This window comes from Antennarius striatus, chromosome 19, assembly GCF_040054535.1.
Source record: "Antennarius striatus isolate MH-2024 chromosome 19, ASM4005453v1, whole genome shotgun sequence".
Taxonomy (NCBI): Eukaryota; Metazoa; Chordata; class Actinopteri; order Lophiiformes; family Antennariidae; genus Antennarius; species Antennarius striatus.
Window position 1 is genome coordinate 467,147 of NC_090794.1, and position 15,594 is coordinate 482,740.

A 15,594-nucleotide genomic window follows, 5' to 3' on the forward strand; every position below is an offset into this window, starting at 1 on the left:
TTTACGCCACAACCATTAAAATCTTAGTAACGGTCCAACCGGAAAACAGAACCGGAAGTGTGTTTGTGTGTTACAATAACACACCGACCGTTAACACGTCGCTTGTATCTGAACCACAGACGGGTCACGACAGACGGGTGTTCGACTACAGACCCGATCCTTGAAGCCTCTACGGCCGACTGCCTTTAACGCATCATGTCGTAGCCGTGACGTCATCACACAGCGCTTCTATTTACGAGAATCCTGTGCGTGGACTTCCGGGTGTAGCTAGCTTAGCTCGGTTGGGTTAGTTTAAATGTCTTAGACCATTAGCATTAGTGTTAGCTAGGCGGCTAACGGTCACTATGGCGACCAGCTACACCCCCAAAGACGAGGACGGGCACGTGACGCTGACCGGACCCGGTACCGGGCCGCCACGGAGCAGGAAGCCGGACAACACCGCCTTCAAGCAGCAGCGGCTCCCCGCCTGGAAGCCGATCCTCACCGCGGGAACCGTCACCCCGGCCTTCTTCATCATCGGACTCATCTTCATCCCCGTCGGCATCGGCCTGTTCGTGACGTCAAACAACATCAGAGAGATCGAGGTGAGGAGCCGAACCGGAACCGGACCGGTCACACCGGCTGAGCCGCTCTGTAGTCCGGTTAGAACCGGAAGCTAAAGCGTGTCGTCATCATCATCATCATCATCATCATCATCATCATCATCATCATCCTACACTACTGACACGTCGGGCTTCACCGCAGCTGGTTGGCTTTTATTATTGTATGGAATGTGAGTGGACTTCCGGTTGGACTTCCGGTTAACTCCAGCTTTGTGGTGCCGTGAGAGGATGAGGAGAAACTGGAGGAAAACATTTAGAATCTCATCTAACCCGACTAACCCTAACCCGACTAACCCTAACCCGACTAACCCTAACCCGACTAACCCTAACCCGACTAACCCTAACCCGACTAACCCTAACCCGACTAACCCTAACCCGACTAACCCTAACCCGACTAACCCTAACCCTGCTTCATCTGGGTCACCAGCCCCTCTGGGGTCAGACCCCCCCTCTGGGGTCAGACCCCTCCCCCTCTGGGGTCAGACCCCCCCCTCTGGGGTCGGACCCCACCCCCTCTGACGGTCTGCCCCCCCAGGTGGACTACACCGGCGTGGACCCGTCTAGTTCCTGCTTCAGCTGCTCCCAGAACCTGAGCTGGAACAGCTCCAGTCCCTGTAGCTGCTCCGTGCCCTTCTACCTGGACCAGCCGTACGAGGTGAGCCCCCCCCCCCCCGGTGAGACCGGACCGGTCCAGACCCGGACCCCCCCTCACCGTCCTGTCCCTCCCCCCACAGGGCAGCGTCTTCATGTACTACGGTCTGACCAACTTCTACCAGAACCACCGGCGCTACGTCAAGTCCAGAGACGACCGGCAGCTGAACGGAGACCCGGGGGCTCTCAAGGTAACCCCCCACACCTGTCACGCCTGAGAGGGCGTGGCCACGCCTGAGAGGGCGGCGTCACACCCGAGGGCGTGGTGTGATTGGTCTCCTGTGCTTCCAGTCTCCCAGTCAGGACTGTGAGCCGTTCGCCTTCAGGGACGACAAACCCGTCGCCCCCTGTGGGGCGGTGGCCAACAGCATGTTCAACGGTAGGGGGGGGCCAGGGGGGTGAAGGTGATGGTGGTGATGATGATGGTGATGAAGGTGACCCCTCCCCCCTCAGACACGTTGGAGCTGTTCCACATCGCCCCCAGCGGGGCGTCGGTTCGGATCCCTCTGGTCAGCAGCGGGATCGCCTGGTGGACCGACAAACACGTCAAGTTCAGGAACCCCGGAGGCCACGCCCCCAACCTCACCGCCGCCTTCCAGGGTAGCTAACGCTAATACCGCTAACGTTCTTAAAGAAGCAGTACGCCTGACGACCCTGTTTGTCTCCTCCCTCCTTCAGGTACTGTGAAGCCGGTCAACTGGCCCCGCCCCGTCTACCAGCTGGACTCCGCCCCCGACAACAACGGCTTCATCAACGAGGATTTCATCGTGTGGATGAGGACCGCCGCCCTCCCCACCTTCAGGAAGCTCCACCGCATCATCAACAGGACCAGTAGCTCCGCCCCCACGCTGCCCCGAGGCAACTACAGCCTGAGGGTCGCCTACAGTATCCTCACGGGAGGGGGGGCATCAATCAATCAGCTCATCATTCAGTCAATCAATCAGTGGATCAATCGATAAATCCGTCTGTCAATCAGTCAGTTAATTAATCAATTGATCAATCGATCAGTGGATTCCCAAATTTCCCTTGGGATAATTAAAGTACCTATCAGTGGATCAATCACTCCTGAACGTTCCCCCCAGACTACCCCGTCCGCGGCTTCGAGGGCAGGAAGCGGATGATCCTGACCACCGTTTCCTGGATGGGGGGCAAGAACCCGTTTCTGGGCGTGGCCTACATGACGGTGGGCTCGATCTGCTTCTTCCTGGGCGTGGTCCTGGTGGTCGTCCATCACAGGTGTGGGGGCCGCAGCGGCAGCGCCGACATCTCCCGCTGAGACGCCGGGTGGTCACGTGACCTGTGCCCCGCCCCTCAGCGGACAACCACGCCCGCTGCCTGAAGGCGGGACCAAGGACGCCTCCTCCAGGTGTTTCCTGTGTTGGGCCCACCCCCTTCTTCTTCAGGTGTTTTGGGTTCCTCTTGTTCTGGGTCAGGGTTCTGTTTCTACGACCGTCAGGTCAAAGGTCACCGTCTGGGGTTGCTGTCCACTAAAGCCACGCCTCCAACTGCAACCACGCACCTGATTGGTTGAGCTACTGTTGCTTTAAAACAATAAACGCTTCCTGAGGCGACGCCTGCTGTGTCCTCGTTTGTGTGATGACCCCATTCTGACCCCAATCTGACCCAGTCTGACCCCGGTCTGACCCCAGTTTGACCCTGGTCTGACCCCGTTCTGACCCTGGTCTGACCCAGTCTGACCCCGTTCTGACCCGGTCTGACCCCGTTCTGACCCTGGTCTGACCCGGTCTGACCCCGTTCTGACCCTGGTCTGACCCCGTTCTGACCCTGGTCTGACCCGGTCTGACCCCGTTCTGACCCTGGTCTGACCCCGTTCTGACCCTGGTCTGACCCAGTCTGACCCCGTTCTCACTCTGATCCTGGTAATCTGACGACACAACATCAAATGTGACAAACATACGTGTTCGTACTGACAGGAAGTAGAATTACTCTGACAGACAACGACCCCTGACCTCTGGTCCCAGGAGGGGGCGTGTCTGATAACGCCTGATCAGAACATAAGATCGATTTTAACTTCATCAATACTTTCAGTTTACAGAGACGGAACCAGTTCAAGGAATAAGACTCAAGCTTTACCAACCTGGAAATAAACAATTGACACGCTGCTGCCCCCTGGTGGCCAAACCCAGGAACTGACTCCAAGTAGGACCAGACGTTTAGTTAAAGGTCCCATATTCTGTATTTTTAACTTCATGTCATTCAGCTGCCAGATGTCCAACTAGACTGTATTCCAAATATTCTGACCTAAAGTGATCTGTGGTCCTAAATATCAGCTTCAAAATCGCTCATCTGAGCTCCTCACAAAACGCTTCGTTTCAGGCCTCCGGCTGCAGTACCAGCTGCTAGCTTCTGCTCACGGCTAAGTTACTTTATTTTTCTATCACATTGATTTAACCCGTTACTAAGCTGCTAAATATCACCATACTGCTGTGATGCCTCTGCTCTATTTTGAGGTGTCTTCACCTGTTGTACAGGTGTTCCTGTGGACACTCAATGTGTGCCAACAGAAGCAGAAAACATCTGTTTGGAGACACAGGTACCATGCTCACAGCTAAACCACAATGTCTCTATTTGGCTACTTTTACCATTATAAATTCAAATGACCTTTACCATGTTTCTCACTGTAGGTTAGGAGCCGTCTGCAGGTTGATGAGGTTCCGTTCATGACTCAACATCCTGGGTTCCAGCCTGTGTGCCTAAACGTGTACACCCTACAAAGGGCCGGCCACGTACTGAGGGCCGAGTGTGGCCCTTCAGTCTGAGACCAATACATCGGTAAGTCGTTCTTTGAAAAATGTCGGAATAAAAACTAGTTATGTCTTATTTTGCTTCATTAGACATTCCTTCATTAATGCAGTAACATGACATATACAGTATAGGTACAACAAAGTCTACTTTATTGTATTTGTGACACCTTGATTTTTTATCTTATTAATAGACATGTTGAACATTTTTTGGTATTCACAATCCATTTCTGTTGACATATACAAGCATTTCTTTACATAAAACAATACATCCAATAATAATAATGAGAACACAGAGCCATCCTGTCAGGAGATCAACAACAGTTGTAATACTCAGGATTTAAACATTGTGAAATAAATAGTTTTGTGTCCTCCTTCTGTAGACGGTGCAGACATCTGGCCTATGGCCCCTTTGTTGGCTGGTGCTGGGGCTACTTAGGACACAGAATCCGGGTCGTCATCCCAGCCTGTGTGGTCCTTCACATACGCCAGGAGTTTCCTGAAGACGAAGGCCACTACGCTGGATTTAGACCGAGTCTTGGTTGACCCTGGTCATGTAGCTGGCAATGACCTCCTCCTTGTCCCGACGCTCACACTGGGCAGACAGATTCTCTGGGACAGGAATGGACAACATCTCAGTTGTGTGTGTGTAGCCGGGGCGGTCCGTACGCTCCGACTACCCTGCGTTGTGTTCTGGTGCGCAATAGTCTGGACACAGAGACGACTTGTTCGGTAGGAGTTTATTCCTGCAGCGTGATGAAATTAAAACAGAGTGTGAATATTCATGCCCTCCATGCAACACCTCCCGCAGTCAGGTTCAGGGCAGACTCACTTAAAACATTCAAAATTTCACAGAAAATAAATAAAATATAAATGAAAATAAAATACAATGTACATGAAAGAAAACCTACAATTTGTGAACATAACACAGGACACTAAACACCTGTACACATACCTGCAGCGTGATGACATTAAAACAGAGTGTGAATATTCATGCCCTCCATGCAACACCTAACACAAGGGGGAAATGTGTTAGGTTGGGTTAACAAGGAGAGAACAGTTAGGACGGGCGCTCCTGCACCCCCCCACACACCCGCTAACACACACACCCCTAACACACACAGGTAGAACACGTGGAAAGCTAGCTTACATTTTCCCATTCAATAGCAGCTAATCGATTACATTCCACAACAGAAAACACCACAAACACGTCACCGAACAACAACACCCCCCACCACCGCAAGAAATCGCCATCAAAACTTGTAACTAAAACTTTTTCTGGACAGCGGACCGGTGCACCTACCCCCCGCAGTCAGGTTCAAGCAGACTGACGAGAGTCGGACGGACCGGATGTTACCGACATCACTTCCTTTATTCTTCAAAATAAAGGTGCTGACCGTGAGCGCAAAGGAAATACAAAATATAAAACTGAGATAAATAATTTCACATCCTCAAAAGAAATCAAAACACATCGTGAGGGATTTTGGTGAAATTAATAAAACTCCAAAGTTAAACAATCTTTTCTTGTCTGTTACATATGACACGGGGTCCACCAAGACTTTGTCACATATGAGGTCCAACATGTCAGCTACAAAACCTGTTCAATAAAACACAAAGATTGATCTTTACTGTTATTGATATTGTTTCATTCATTTCTTTGTTCAGAAAAATTGTGTTCAAAATACATCCTGGTACTTGCTACTAATTTATTTATTTGTATGGTTACTTTTCACTGTGTTTTGTTGTGAACAATTACCAACAGAATTTTACAACATGTTTGTTTGAAATATTAAAATATTACAACACTAACAGAATGTTGGCTCTGTCTTGTGAGGTTTGACTCTGCATTGTCCCTTCAAAAGCCTTTGGAAAGTGGATCTTGTAGAGGGGAACACCAAACGTAACGACATAAGGAGCCAAAACAATACATGACATACATGAATCTGTCTCAAAAAATTATACTAAAGTCTTCACTTCACCTACTGTCTTGCTGGAACATTCTAATACACAACACTCTTATTTTTTACTGAACTACTATCAACACATGTGCATTCACTAACACCTATAGACAACTATATTTAGAAAATTAGTGTATTTAACCAATTTTATTAAAACATTGTATGGAATATGACTTGTACATACCTTTACTTCAATAGTGGGAATGAAGAGTCCTGCAGGACAGCTGTGTACCAACAGTATGAGTGTCCACTGGGTCAGTTTGGCCCCCCACGTCCCTTCAAGCTGTAGGCTGAAAGGATGCACAAGGAAGAGGGACACTAATGTCAGGACACCAATGTTCTGATTCTGGATAAGGACAGACCTATGAGCGTTGTTGCTATGGCGACCAGCAAGCAATCGACTCTAACACGTGCGCGCGCACACACACAATACGAAACAAAGCACAACTCCCTACTTAGCCTAGCATTAGCTGACTTTATTTATGCTGACAGGTAATAGGAAAGAAAATATGAGACCAACTTACTGAGTTTTAGTTTTATACTGTAGGTCCGGCACGCACACACGCACACACACACACACACACACACACACACACACACACACACACACACACACACACACACACACACACACACACACACACACACACACACACACACACACACACACACACACACACACACACACACACACACACACACACACACACACACACACACAACACAAACTTGAAACAAAGCAGACCTCCCTACATAGCCTAGCATAGCATGACTTCATTCATGCTAACCGACAAAAAGAAAACAGATCAAATGTGAGCCCAACTCTGGTGCGTTGTACCTACAGTAGGTACTGTAGGTTTAACACACACACGTTGGGCCTACAGTAGGTACTGTAGGTTTAACACACACGTTGTACCTACAGTAGGTACAGTAGGTTTAACACACACGTTGTACCTACAGTAGGTGCTGTAGGTTTAGCACACACACGTTGTACCTACAGTAGGTACTGTAGGTTTAGCACACACACGTTGTACCTACAGTAGGTACTGTAGGTTTAGCACACACACGTTGTACCTACAGTAGGTACTGTAGGTTTAGCACACACACGTTGTACCTACAGTAGGTACTGTAGGTTTAGCACACACACGTTGTACCTACAGTAGGTACTGTAGGTTTAGCACACACACGTTGTACCTACAGTAGGTGCTGTAGGTTTAGCACACACACGTTGGGCCTACAGTAGGTACTGTAGGTTTAGCACACACACGTTGGGCCTACAGTAGGTACTGTAGGTTTAGCACACACACGTTGGGCCTACAGTAGGTACTGTAGGTTTAGCACACACACGTTGGGCCTACAGTAGGTACTGTAGGTTTAGCACACACACGTTGTACCTACAGTAGGTGCTGTAGGTTTAGCACACACACGTTGGGCCTACAGTAGGTACTGTAGGTTTAGCACACACACGTTGTACCTACAGTAGGTACTGTAGGTTTAGCACACACACGTTGGGCCTACAGTAGGTACAGTAGGTTTAACACACACGTTGTACCTACAGTAGGTACTGTAGGTTTAGCACACACAGGTTGTACCTACAGTAGGTGCTGTAGGTTCAGCACACACACACGTTGTACCTACAGTAGGTGCTGTAGGTTTAGCACACACACGTTGTACCTACAGTAGGTGCTGTAGGTTTAGCACACACAGGTTGTACTCATTTCCAGAACATTAGCCTATCCATACACACACATGTGTTTACTTAATTTGCATTTACAACCAGCATAATAATCACAAAACAAACACTGAATAAACACAAACAGGTTTATCCTGACTGGTTTTTACTTCATCCAATCTTTCATGGTAGCATTAAAGAAATGTAACGGATGTCAGTATTGAACAGCCAACTCACCAGGATGATCAATGGAAAACACCTGAAAGAAAAAACGCTCATTGGCTCTGCTGTGTCTCTTGTCACAGAGGGAACACCTCGTCACCAACCCCCAGGTGATGGGAGGCTACAACATATTCAGAGGTGTTTCACCCCCCCATGTCTGATGGAACAATAGATTTCACGGAGGGGGACACAGATGCAGCCAATCAGGGGCGGGGTCAACGATCACAGACAAGAAGGAAGTCACGGTCTGAGACCAGAGGGTAGGGATCGGCGCCAAAATCAGACAGGAAGTGGACAACAACAGACAGGAAGTGAACCTGACACAAACTGGATTAACGAGATACCTTTAGATATTCTTGAAGTTTAGGGAGTTAAAACAAATGGTTGTCATGGTGACCGGATTAGAAAACAGTGGATCGATCAGCAACATTATCTGACAGTGGTGGTGGAACACAAAGGTCAGAGGTCAAACTGATTTGATTTGAACTGGTTTGTCTTTATTAATTAATTCAGAATAAAGTTTTTATTACATTCATAAAAATAAACATAAACCCAAAAACTTACAGCTGCCTACAACTCCCAGAAGGCATTGCTCAGGTGAGGCTTCAGCACCTAGTATTATCATCAATAACGTTATTATTGGTAATACTAATAAATAATAACATCATCACATGGATTCATTTCTATCACCGTCGGCATCTCAGAACTGATAACTGATCAGTTATCTTTCTAATAGATTTTAAGCTATTGACAATCTCTACAAACTCCGCCCACGAGGCGGGACCGTTTCTGATTGGTTGACCAAACCTTTGAGACATAAATATAAGTTTTTTAACACGACCCAAACAAAATGAAAACAAAACCTTTTAATTTTGTTCTTAAGTGTTTTGTTTTGAATTAGAACACGATCTGGGGGGGGGGGGGGGCGCTCAAAACAAACAAACAAACAAACAACAAGCATCTGGACTCGGTTCTGGTGCAGGTTTGTGGGTCAGTGGGACACTTTTGTGTTTTCACCAGTGGGCGGGGCCAGCGGTGGGCGGGGCCTCGGTTGAGCAGGTGGCAGTGTTGTCGCTCCGCTTCGGTTTGTGGTCCAGAACCCGACAGGGTTCACTCAAACGGTCCTTCTGGGTCCGGTTCCGGTCCGACTGTTAGCTTATTCTGGGTAAAAGTTGTGACATCATCATCATCATCATCACTTCTCTACACTAGACATTAGGCAGTGGTAATGTGGGCGGAGCCAATGTGTTGACACGCCCCTGTTCGTGACGGTTTCTTCTTCAAAGAAGAATTTGTAAACAATGAGTGTATCGTTAGCGTTAGCATTAGCGTGTCTTTGTGCTAACTGTGTGGACAAAAGCACGTTAGCCATAGCTGAATGAGCTAGCTGGCTAGCGTTAGCGTAACAACGCCAGCGGATCAAAGGGTCATTCCAGATGAATCATCAGATGACATCACAGATAGAGGCGGGGCTACCTGCAGCTGGGCCCCGCCCCCAGCGCTGGTTGGCTCACACGGAGCTGAGTTTGACCAGCCCCCTCACCGAGTCCTCGTGCAGGGCGTCCTGCTGGGGGGGGCCGTACGGGCCAATGGGGGCGGGGAGGTGCGGGTGGAGGTGCAGGTGGGCGGGGCAGGGCGGGGGGCCCTGGGGCGTGGTGCGGGGCGTGTCCTCGGGGCTGATGAAGTGGAGGTGGTGGTGGTGGCAGCGCGAGGACGGGATGGGGGGCTGGGAGGGGGCAAGGTAGGCGCAGGGGCCCCCCAGGGAGGAGGGCCTCCCTGGGAGGGGGGCCAGAGCCAAGGGGCCGCCCTGGAGGAGGGGCGTGGCCACGGCCTGGAGGACGAACTTGGTGCTCTGGAGGCACTGAGGAAGACAAACAGATGATGAAGAGCAGCTAGCCGCTAAGCTAACAGCTAGCACCAGTGATGTCACCCTACCATGTGACCTCCGGAATGGCTGGGGGCGTGGCTACCGGTGCCGTTGGACTGGGATGCCGTCTGGGCTGTGTCGGGCCGGATCAAGCCCCGCCTATCAATCAGACTGGAGGAAGAGGAGGAGGAAGAGGAAGAGGAAGAGGAGGAGGAAGAGGAGGAGGAGGAAGAGGAGGAGGAAGAGGAAGAGGAGGAGGAAGAGGAAGAGGAGGAGGGGGAGGAGGAAGAGGAGGAGGAAGAGGAGGAGGAAGAGGAGGAGGAGGAGGAAGAGGAGGAGGAGGAGGAGGAAGAGGTCAAATGACAGCACAGTTTAGTCCTGGCTTTACTTTGGTCCCGGGTCTGGAGGGGCGGGGCTGACCTGGGGGGGAGGGGTCCACACAGAACAGCGCAGCAGTTGGTCAGGATGTTTCCAGAGCTGTAGGGGTTAAAGTTCCCCCTCCCTCGCTGGGTGGACCAGGACCCTTTGATCTGGACCAAAACCAGGACCAGGAAGAGAAACACAAGGTTCAGTTTTCAGACTGTGACCACACCCTCTGGCGTTGTGCTGACTTCCTGGTGGGCGGGGCCTCTGGGTGAACTCACGTCCTCATTGGTGGTCTGGTTGGAGCTGATCAGGTAGGTGTGGAACCCCGACAGACCCACGATGGACCAGACGGACAGGAAGCAGACCAGAACCTCCAGGACGGTGGGCGAGTCAAGGAGGAACGGAGGGTGTGGGTACTTTAGCCCCTCCCACTGGGAGGGGCTACACAAATCAGGTGACTGCAAGGCATGTAATGAATGCTGCTGTGGTCATGTGACTTGTGGGCGGGGCAAACAGGTGAGGATATCTGGCTGGACTGTCTTTGAGCGCGCTCAGGAACCCAGTCCGGTTGGATCCTGCAGGGACGAGAGGTCAGGTGATTCAGGTTCAGCCAATCAGAGGTCAGGTGATTCAGGTTCAGCCAATCAGATTGAACGGGTTATGATCTAATGCTAATGCTAACCGGTAGCTACTCACGGAGGACGACGTGCGTGACGACAAAGGCGAAGATGAAGATGGTGAGGAAGGACAGCGAGACGATAAAGAGGTAGAAGAAGCGGTAGTTCCTCCGCCCCACGCAGTTACCCACCCAGGGGCAGTGGTGGTCGAAGCGCTCTGGTGGGGGGGGCAGAACCAACAACCATGTGAGAACAGTCTGAAGCCCATTAACCACCAAACTGATGCTAACACCCCAAAAGCTGCAACGGCTAGCAAGCTAACAGCAGCTATCTAGAGACTTTGTGTTTTAGCTGTAGCTGGTCGCAGGAAGTACATTTCTATAAATTTAATTTCAATTTTCAAAATTTTCAAAAACTACAAATGAATGTTAGCTAGTTTAGCTAAAGACACTAGCTAATTGGCTAATGTAGCTAAAGACATGAGGCACTGGGGGGGCTCTCCTGCTGTAGCTGGACGTTTGTTACCTGAGAGGCAAAGCACGGGGCTAAACGTCCACACGCTACCTCAGCTAGCCTACCTCAGCTAGCCTAGCTTAGCCAGCCTAGCGACGCTAGCGGACTGACCCACACAGTTGTCACACAGGCTGCAGTGCGACACCCGGGGGGGCCGGAACATCTTACAGGTGAAGCAGAACTTGAGCTTCACCGTCTGTCCGTTGATCAGGACCTCCCGGGTCCGGGGGGGCAGCCTGGCCCCGCCCAGCGCGTCTGGGGGCAGAAGAACACAGGGAGGTGTCGGTCCTCAGCGTTAGCCTCAGAGCTAACCTTCAGGTCACCTTCCTGACTGAACCTCTGGGGGTTCCAGAATGAGGATGGAGACCTGAACGGGGTCAGAGGTCAGAGTTCTGCGTTTCCATGGTTACCGATGTGCCTCTCCAGGGTGGCGGCCTCGTCGGGCGTGGCCCGGGGGAGGACGCCCGGGTCGGTGAAGCTCGCCCGGAGGAGCATCCCCAGCACGAAGAAGAGCAGGACGGCCCCCAGGGCCGGGATGGCGGGGCTCAGGTGGGACGCCAGGAAGGGGCAGCTGCAGACAGGAAGCAGACGGACACGCCCAGTCAGGCCCTCGGCCAATCAGACGCTCTTTGGTGGATAAACAACAAGTGTGGTACTCAGGCTGACACCCTGAGTACCGCCGGTCAGGGGCGTGTCAGGGGGCGTGTCAGGAGGCGTGTCAGGGGGGCGGGTACCTGATGTAAAATGGACTGATCTGATTGGACGACCTGCAGGACGGTCACCTCATCAATGGCGGTTATTCTTTTGATGTTTCAGCAATTTTTATTTTTGGAATCTGATTTTACAATGTTTTTAGTTTAAATTAAACATTTTTTAAAGTCTTCAACCAATAATTCCTGATGGTGAAGTTCTGATCACTCGCAGATGTCAAAGGTCACGATGCTCTTGTGAGGGTTTCTGATCTGTGTCTGTGTGTGTGTGTGTGTGCGTGTCTGTGTGTGTGTGTGTGTGTGTGTCTGTGTGTCTCTGTGTGTGTGTGTGTCTGTGTGTGTGTGTGTGTGTGTGTGTGTGTGTGTGTGTCTCCACTCACTCGAACGTGAAGAACAGGCCGCTGGTGACCAGGATGAGGACCAGCGTCAGGTAGAACACCCCGGTCTGCCCCCCCATCATGATCCTCCCGCCGCAGCAGAACCGGTTCCGTCCCGGGAACACCTGCCACTTCCTGCGGGGGGAGCACCTCCTGTGGCCGGGGCAGGACGGCTCGGTCCCGCCGCTGCGGGTGCAGACCTGGAGGTACTGGTTCTGCTGGTCCAGACCTGCATGGTGGACCGGAAACATGGCCCCCCTGGGGCGGCCACGGGTGGCGTTCAGGGTGTCGTCATATCCGGTCCGTGGACCTGATGGACTCCCACAGGTTCGTAAACAAACAAACTCGTGGTCAAAAGCGCGCGCCAAACCCGCCCACGTCTCGCGCCCACGCTGCGTCTCTCGCGCGTAATCTAGCGTCCGGGTCCCTGGAGCTTCCGGTTCTGGAGCCGGACGGTACGGGGGGGTGAAGGCAGCAGCGGTTGTGGAGCTCCGGTCGGGGTCGGTGAGGAGGACGTGACGAGCATCCCGATCCGCACAGCGGCTCCGGAGGGATCCTCCGTGAGGAAGAGGGCCCACTCTGTACAGAAGAACCAATGTCACATTCTGTCAGAGTCGTTTAGAACAAGTTCCACCGGTTCTCTGCTACAGACTTATCGATCGTTCTTTGATAATTCAATTCCAAACGTTTCTTTCAGGAATCATCTGTTTTCACGTTCTAATAAGTTGAAATCCGAACCGAAATCAAAGTTTTAGGATCAGAGTGAGAGCTCCTGTCAAATCCACCACTCACCATATAGAGTCGATCTTTGAGTGGGATTCACTTATGACGTCATTTCCGTCAACTCCGGAAATATATGTAAAAAACGTATATTTTTGTAAAAAATATTTTAAAAAATGCATCTTCAAACACAACTATAAACAATATTTAGATTTAAGTGTAATAATTTAATTTTATTATTTGAAATGAATTTTCTTTTTTCTCGTTAAACTACGTTCTAACGTTCCCGGTTAGCTTGTTTCTACCCGGTGATTTTATCCGGACGGACTCAATCAAGATGACGGTGGCTGGTGAGCGCGCGCCTCCAACTGAAGAACAAACTACGGGAGAGGAGAAAATGCGGCTGCTAAAAGGTAAACTAGCAGTTAGCTCGTAGCTAACGTGGGCTAGCTGTTTGCTGCGTTACAGCTGTTAGCATCCGGGTTGTTGAGGGTTATTTCTGTTGGGGGTCACAACAATGTCAACTTCCGGTTTCGAACCGGTGTCTGGGTCGTTTCCTGGTTCCAGGATGACTTTTGACCCCCGGTGTGCAGGAGCAGCGTTCCTGACCTCGGTGGCGTCGGTGGGGATGATCGCCGGGTTCGGGTCCACGCTGGCGATGACCAAGAAGAAAAGTCCAGAATGGTTCCAGAAGGTGAGGCTCCGCCCCCTGACACCAGGCTGACTGACCCCGCCCCCTGACACCAGGCTGACTGACCCCGCCCCCTGACAACAGGCTGACTGACCCCGCCCCCTGACACCAGGCTGACTGACCCCGCCCCCTGACACCAGGCTGACTCCACCCTGTGATGCTTTGCTCTGGCTCCTTCCAGGGCGCCATGGCGACGGCGGCGGCCCCTGAGGGGGGCGTGTCTCTGGCCCTCAGGGCTCTGGGGTGGGGCTCTCTGCTCTCCTGCTGCGGCGTCGGTTTGCTCAGCTTCACGGCGTGGAAACTCCTCGGCGTTCACAGCGTACGTATCTACTGCTAGCCAACAAGATCAATCAATCTGATCAGTAAATGAACCAGAGGATATTTAGAACCGAGGCCGTCGTCGCCAACATAACGCATGAAACTGTACCTTTATATTTGGAAACATTTGAGAATAAACCTCCAATGTAGGAAACAAAGAACTAAGTTTAATTATTTGAAATTTAAAAAATGTATTAAAAATATAGATTAAAAAAACTGGACTTATTTTGAGAAGCCTGAAATCTTGGGTGACATAAATATTTCTTGCAAAACTCCAGAGTGTTCTGTAAAGAAGAAACTTTAATGTTTTTCTGTAATGAAAACTGTTTTGAAAAGTTACAAATGAGTAGTTGAAATCTTTAGAGTTATTTTAGCTATAGTTATTTTAATTGAAGACAAACGTTTAAAAACCAAATCTGAAGCCTTTGAAGTCAATCGTAGGAATATTCAATGGAGACAAATTTGAGGAAATATTTTTTTAAAATTTCAAAGTTGTTGAAAAATCTCTGGATCACCAAAACAATTTAAATCCTGAATCCGGTTTGAGACGTTCAGTCAATCTGTCAACGGATTTGAGTCCAACCTGAACGTTTCTTCTGACTCCGCCCTTCTTCTGACTCCGCCCTCAGCTCTCAGACTTCAGACACAGGATGCAGTCCGTCTTCCCGTCCATCCCCAAGTCCAGCAGGTCTGCAGCTGGATCGGAACCTGTGGACTGGGACGCTGTCTTCAAGTCCAAGTGACCCGGTTCTGGGTCAAAGTGACCCGGCTCTGGGCGTGTTCGACGCGGCGCCGACCGGAGGGCCCCGCCCATCGTCAGTTGGGTTCCCAGCATAACCCCCGGCGATCCAACGGAACCAGAACCCCCACGGGGTTCTTTTACCTGACTGGAGCAGGAACAGGAAGTGAGGAACGTTCCTCCAGCCTGGGGGGGGGGGGGTTCCTTTCCCCCGCTGGGACAGCAGCTTCGTCTCCTGGGGGGGTGGAGTTAGCGTGTGAAATAAAGTGCTGTGTCTTACTCTGGTTCCATTATGACTGAGCAGTAATCTGATTACCTCGTGTAGTCCTGCTGACGGTTGGACATTAAAGGTTGATGACTCATCACAGTAATCTGATTACTTCCGGTGTGACGGGGGTAAAAACCAAACGTGAGACGTTGTGACGTAAAGATTCTCTTTTCTTTGACATTTCTTAGAACTGTTGACTCAACACAAGCCCCGCCCCTGACGCCCCCCCTGCACACAGTATCAAACCGAGCCCCCCCAGACGTCCTGAGTGGGCTCCGTTCCTGATGGTCTATTCACAGGCGGCGGCGGCCGATGAGCAGAACCGGAGCGTCTGATTGGTCTGTGGTTGGGCGGAAACACAGACGGTGGGCGGAGTCACAAGAACATAAACAAACCTATTGCACCAGAACCAGGTAGCCAACTATCTACAACAAATAACGCCAGCCCCGCCCACAACCTGCACAGCCCCGCCCCCAACAAGCAGCACCACCCGAACCGACCAATGAAAGGGTTTCAATTAGGAATATTAAATATTAACGTA

The 15,594-nt window shown here is 50.9% G+C and overlaps 3 protein-coding genes across 5 annotated transcripts; 2 read left to right on the top strand and 1 right to left on the bottom strand.

Annotated features, from left to right (window-relative positions):
- The first annotated feature begins 202 nt into the window (after positions 1-202).
- Positions 203-2,824, top strand: LOC137613478 (cell cycle control protein 50A-like). The gene is made up of 7 exons (XM_068342737.1): positions 203-584; positions 1,138-1,257; positions 1,337-1,444; positions 1,545-1,632; positions 1,707-1,853; positions 1,932-2,138; positions 2,336-2,824. The coding sequence occupies exons 1-7, from the start codon at positions 345-347 to the stop codon at positions 2,527-2,529; spliced, it is 1,104 nt and encodes a 367-aa protein (XP_068198838.1). The 5' UTR covers positions 203-344; the 3' UTR covers positions 2,530-2,824.
- A 5,537-nt stretch (positions 2,825-8,361) lies between these two features.
- On the bottom strand, positions 8,362-13,115 carry LOC137613301 (palmitoyltransferase ZDHHC14-like). Of its 3 annotated transcripts, XM_068342398.1 has the most exons (10): positions 12,321-13,115; positions 11,641-11,801; positions 11,342-11,485; positions 10,797-10,934; positions 10,627-10,675; positions 10,379-10,481; positions 10,155-10,264; positions 9,803-9,905; positions 9,344-9,728; positions 8,362-9,028 (listed from the first exon to the last, which is right to left on the bottom strand). In XM_068342398.1, the coding sequence occupies exons 1-9, from the start codon at positions 12,566-12,568 to the stop codon at positions 9,378-9,380; spliced, it is 1,407 nt and encodes a 468-aa protein (XP_068198499.1). In that variant the 5' UTR covers positions 12,569-13,115; the 3' UTR covers positions 8,362-9,028; positions 9,344-9,377. The 3 variants fall into 3 exon arrangements, with proteins under 3 accessions (XP_068198499.1, XP_068198498.1, XP_068198500.1); XM_068342397.1 differs by having other exon boundaries at positions 8,362-9,728; XM_068342399.1 differs by lacking the exon at positions 11,342-11,485 and having other exon boundaries at positions 8,362-9,728.
- Positions 13,116-13,335: 220 nt separating this feature from the next.
- On the top strand, positions 13,336-14,816 carry tmem242 (transmembrane protein 242). Its single transcript, XM_068342642.1, has 4 exons — positions 13,336-13,450; positions 13,631-13,731; positions 13,910-14,047; positions 14,676-14,816. Exons 1-4 carry the CDS (start codon positions 13,375-13,377, stop codon positions 14,787-14,789), a joined length of 429 nt encoding a protein of 142 aa, XP_068198743.1. The 5' UTR covers positions 13,336-13,374; the 3' UTR covers positions 14,790-14,816.
- Positions 14,817-15,594: the final 778 nt, after the last annotated feature.

Bases quoted from the DNA above. Each gene is read 5' to 3' on its own strand.
- LOC137613478 (XM_068342737.1), top strand. From the start codon at position 345: ATGGCGACCAGCTACACCCCCAAAGACGAGGACGGGCACGTGACGCTG. The intron at 1,633-1,706 runs GTAGGGGGGGGC...CTCCCCCCTCAG, and splicing joins GGCCAACAGCATGTTCAACG to ACACGTTGGAGCTGTTCCAC. The intron at 2,139-2,335 runs GTATCCTCACGG...CGTTCCCCCCAG, and splicing joins CAGCCTGAGGGTCGCCTACA to ACTACCCCGTCCGCGGCTTC.
- LOC137613301 (XM_068342398.1), bottom strand. From the start codon at position 12,568: ATGTTTCCGGTCCACCATGCAGGTCTGGACCAGCAGAACCAGTACCTC. The intron at 10,265-10,378 runs GTGAGTTCACCC...GTTTTGGTCCAG, and splicing joins ACCAGACCACCAATGAGGAC to ATCAAAGGGTCCTGGTCCAC. The intron at 9,729-9,802 runs GTAGGGTGACAT...TGTCTTCCTCAG, and splicing joins GCCATTCCGGAGGTCACATG to TGCCTCCAGAGCACCAAGTT.
- tmem242 (XM_068342642.1), top strand. From the start codon at position 13,375: ATGACGGTGGCTGGTGAGCGCGCGCCTCCAACTGAAGAACAAACTACG. The intron at 13,451-13,630 runs GTAAACTAGCAG...CCCGGTGTGCAG, and splicing joins GAAAATGCGGCTGCTAAAAG to GAGCAGCGTTCCTGACCTCG. The intron at 14,048-14,675 runs GTACGTATCTAC...CTCCGCCCTCAG, and splicing joins AACTCCTCGGCGTTCACAGC to CTCTCAGACTTCAGACACAG.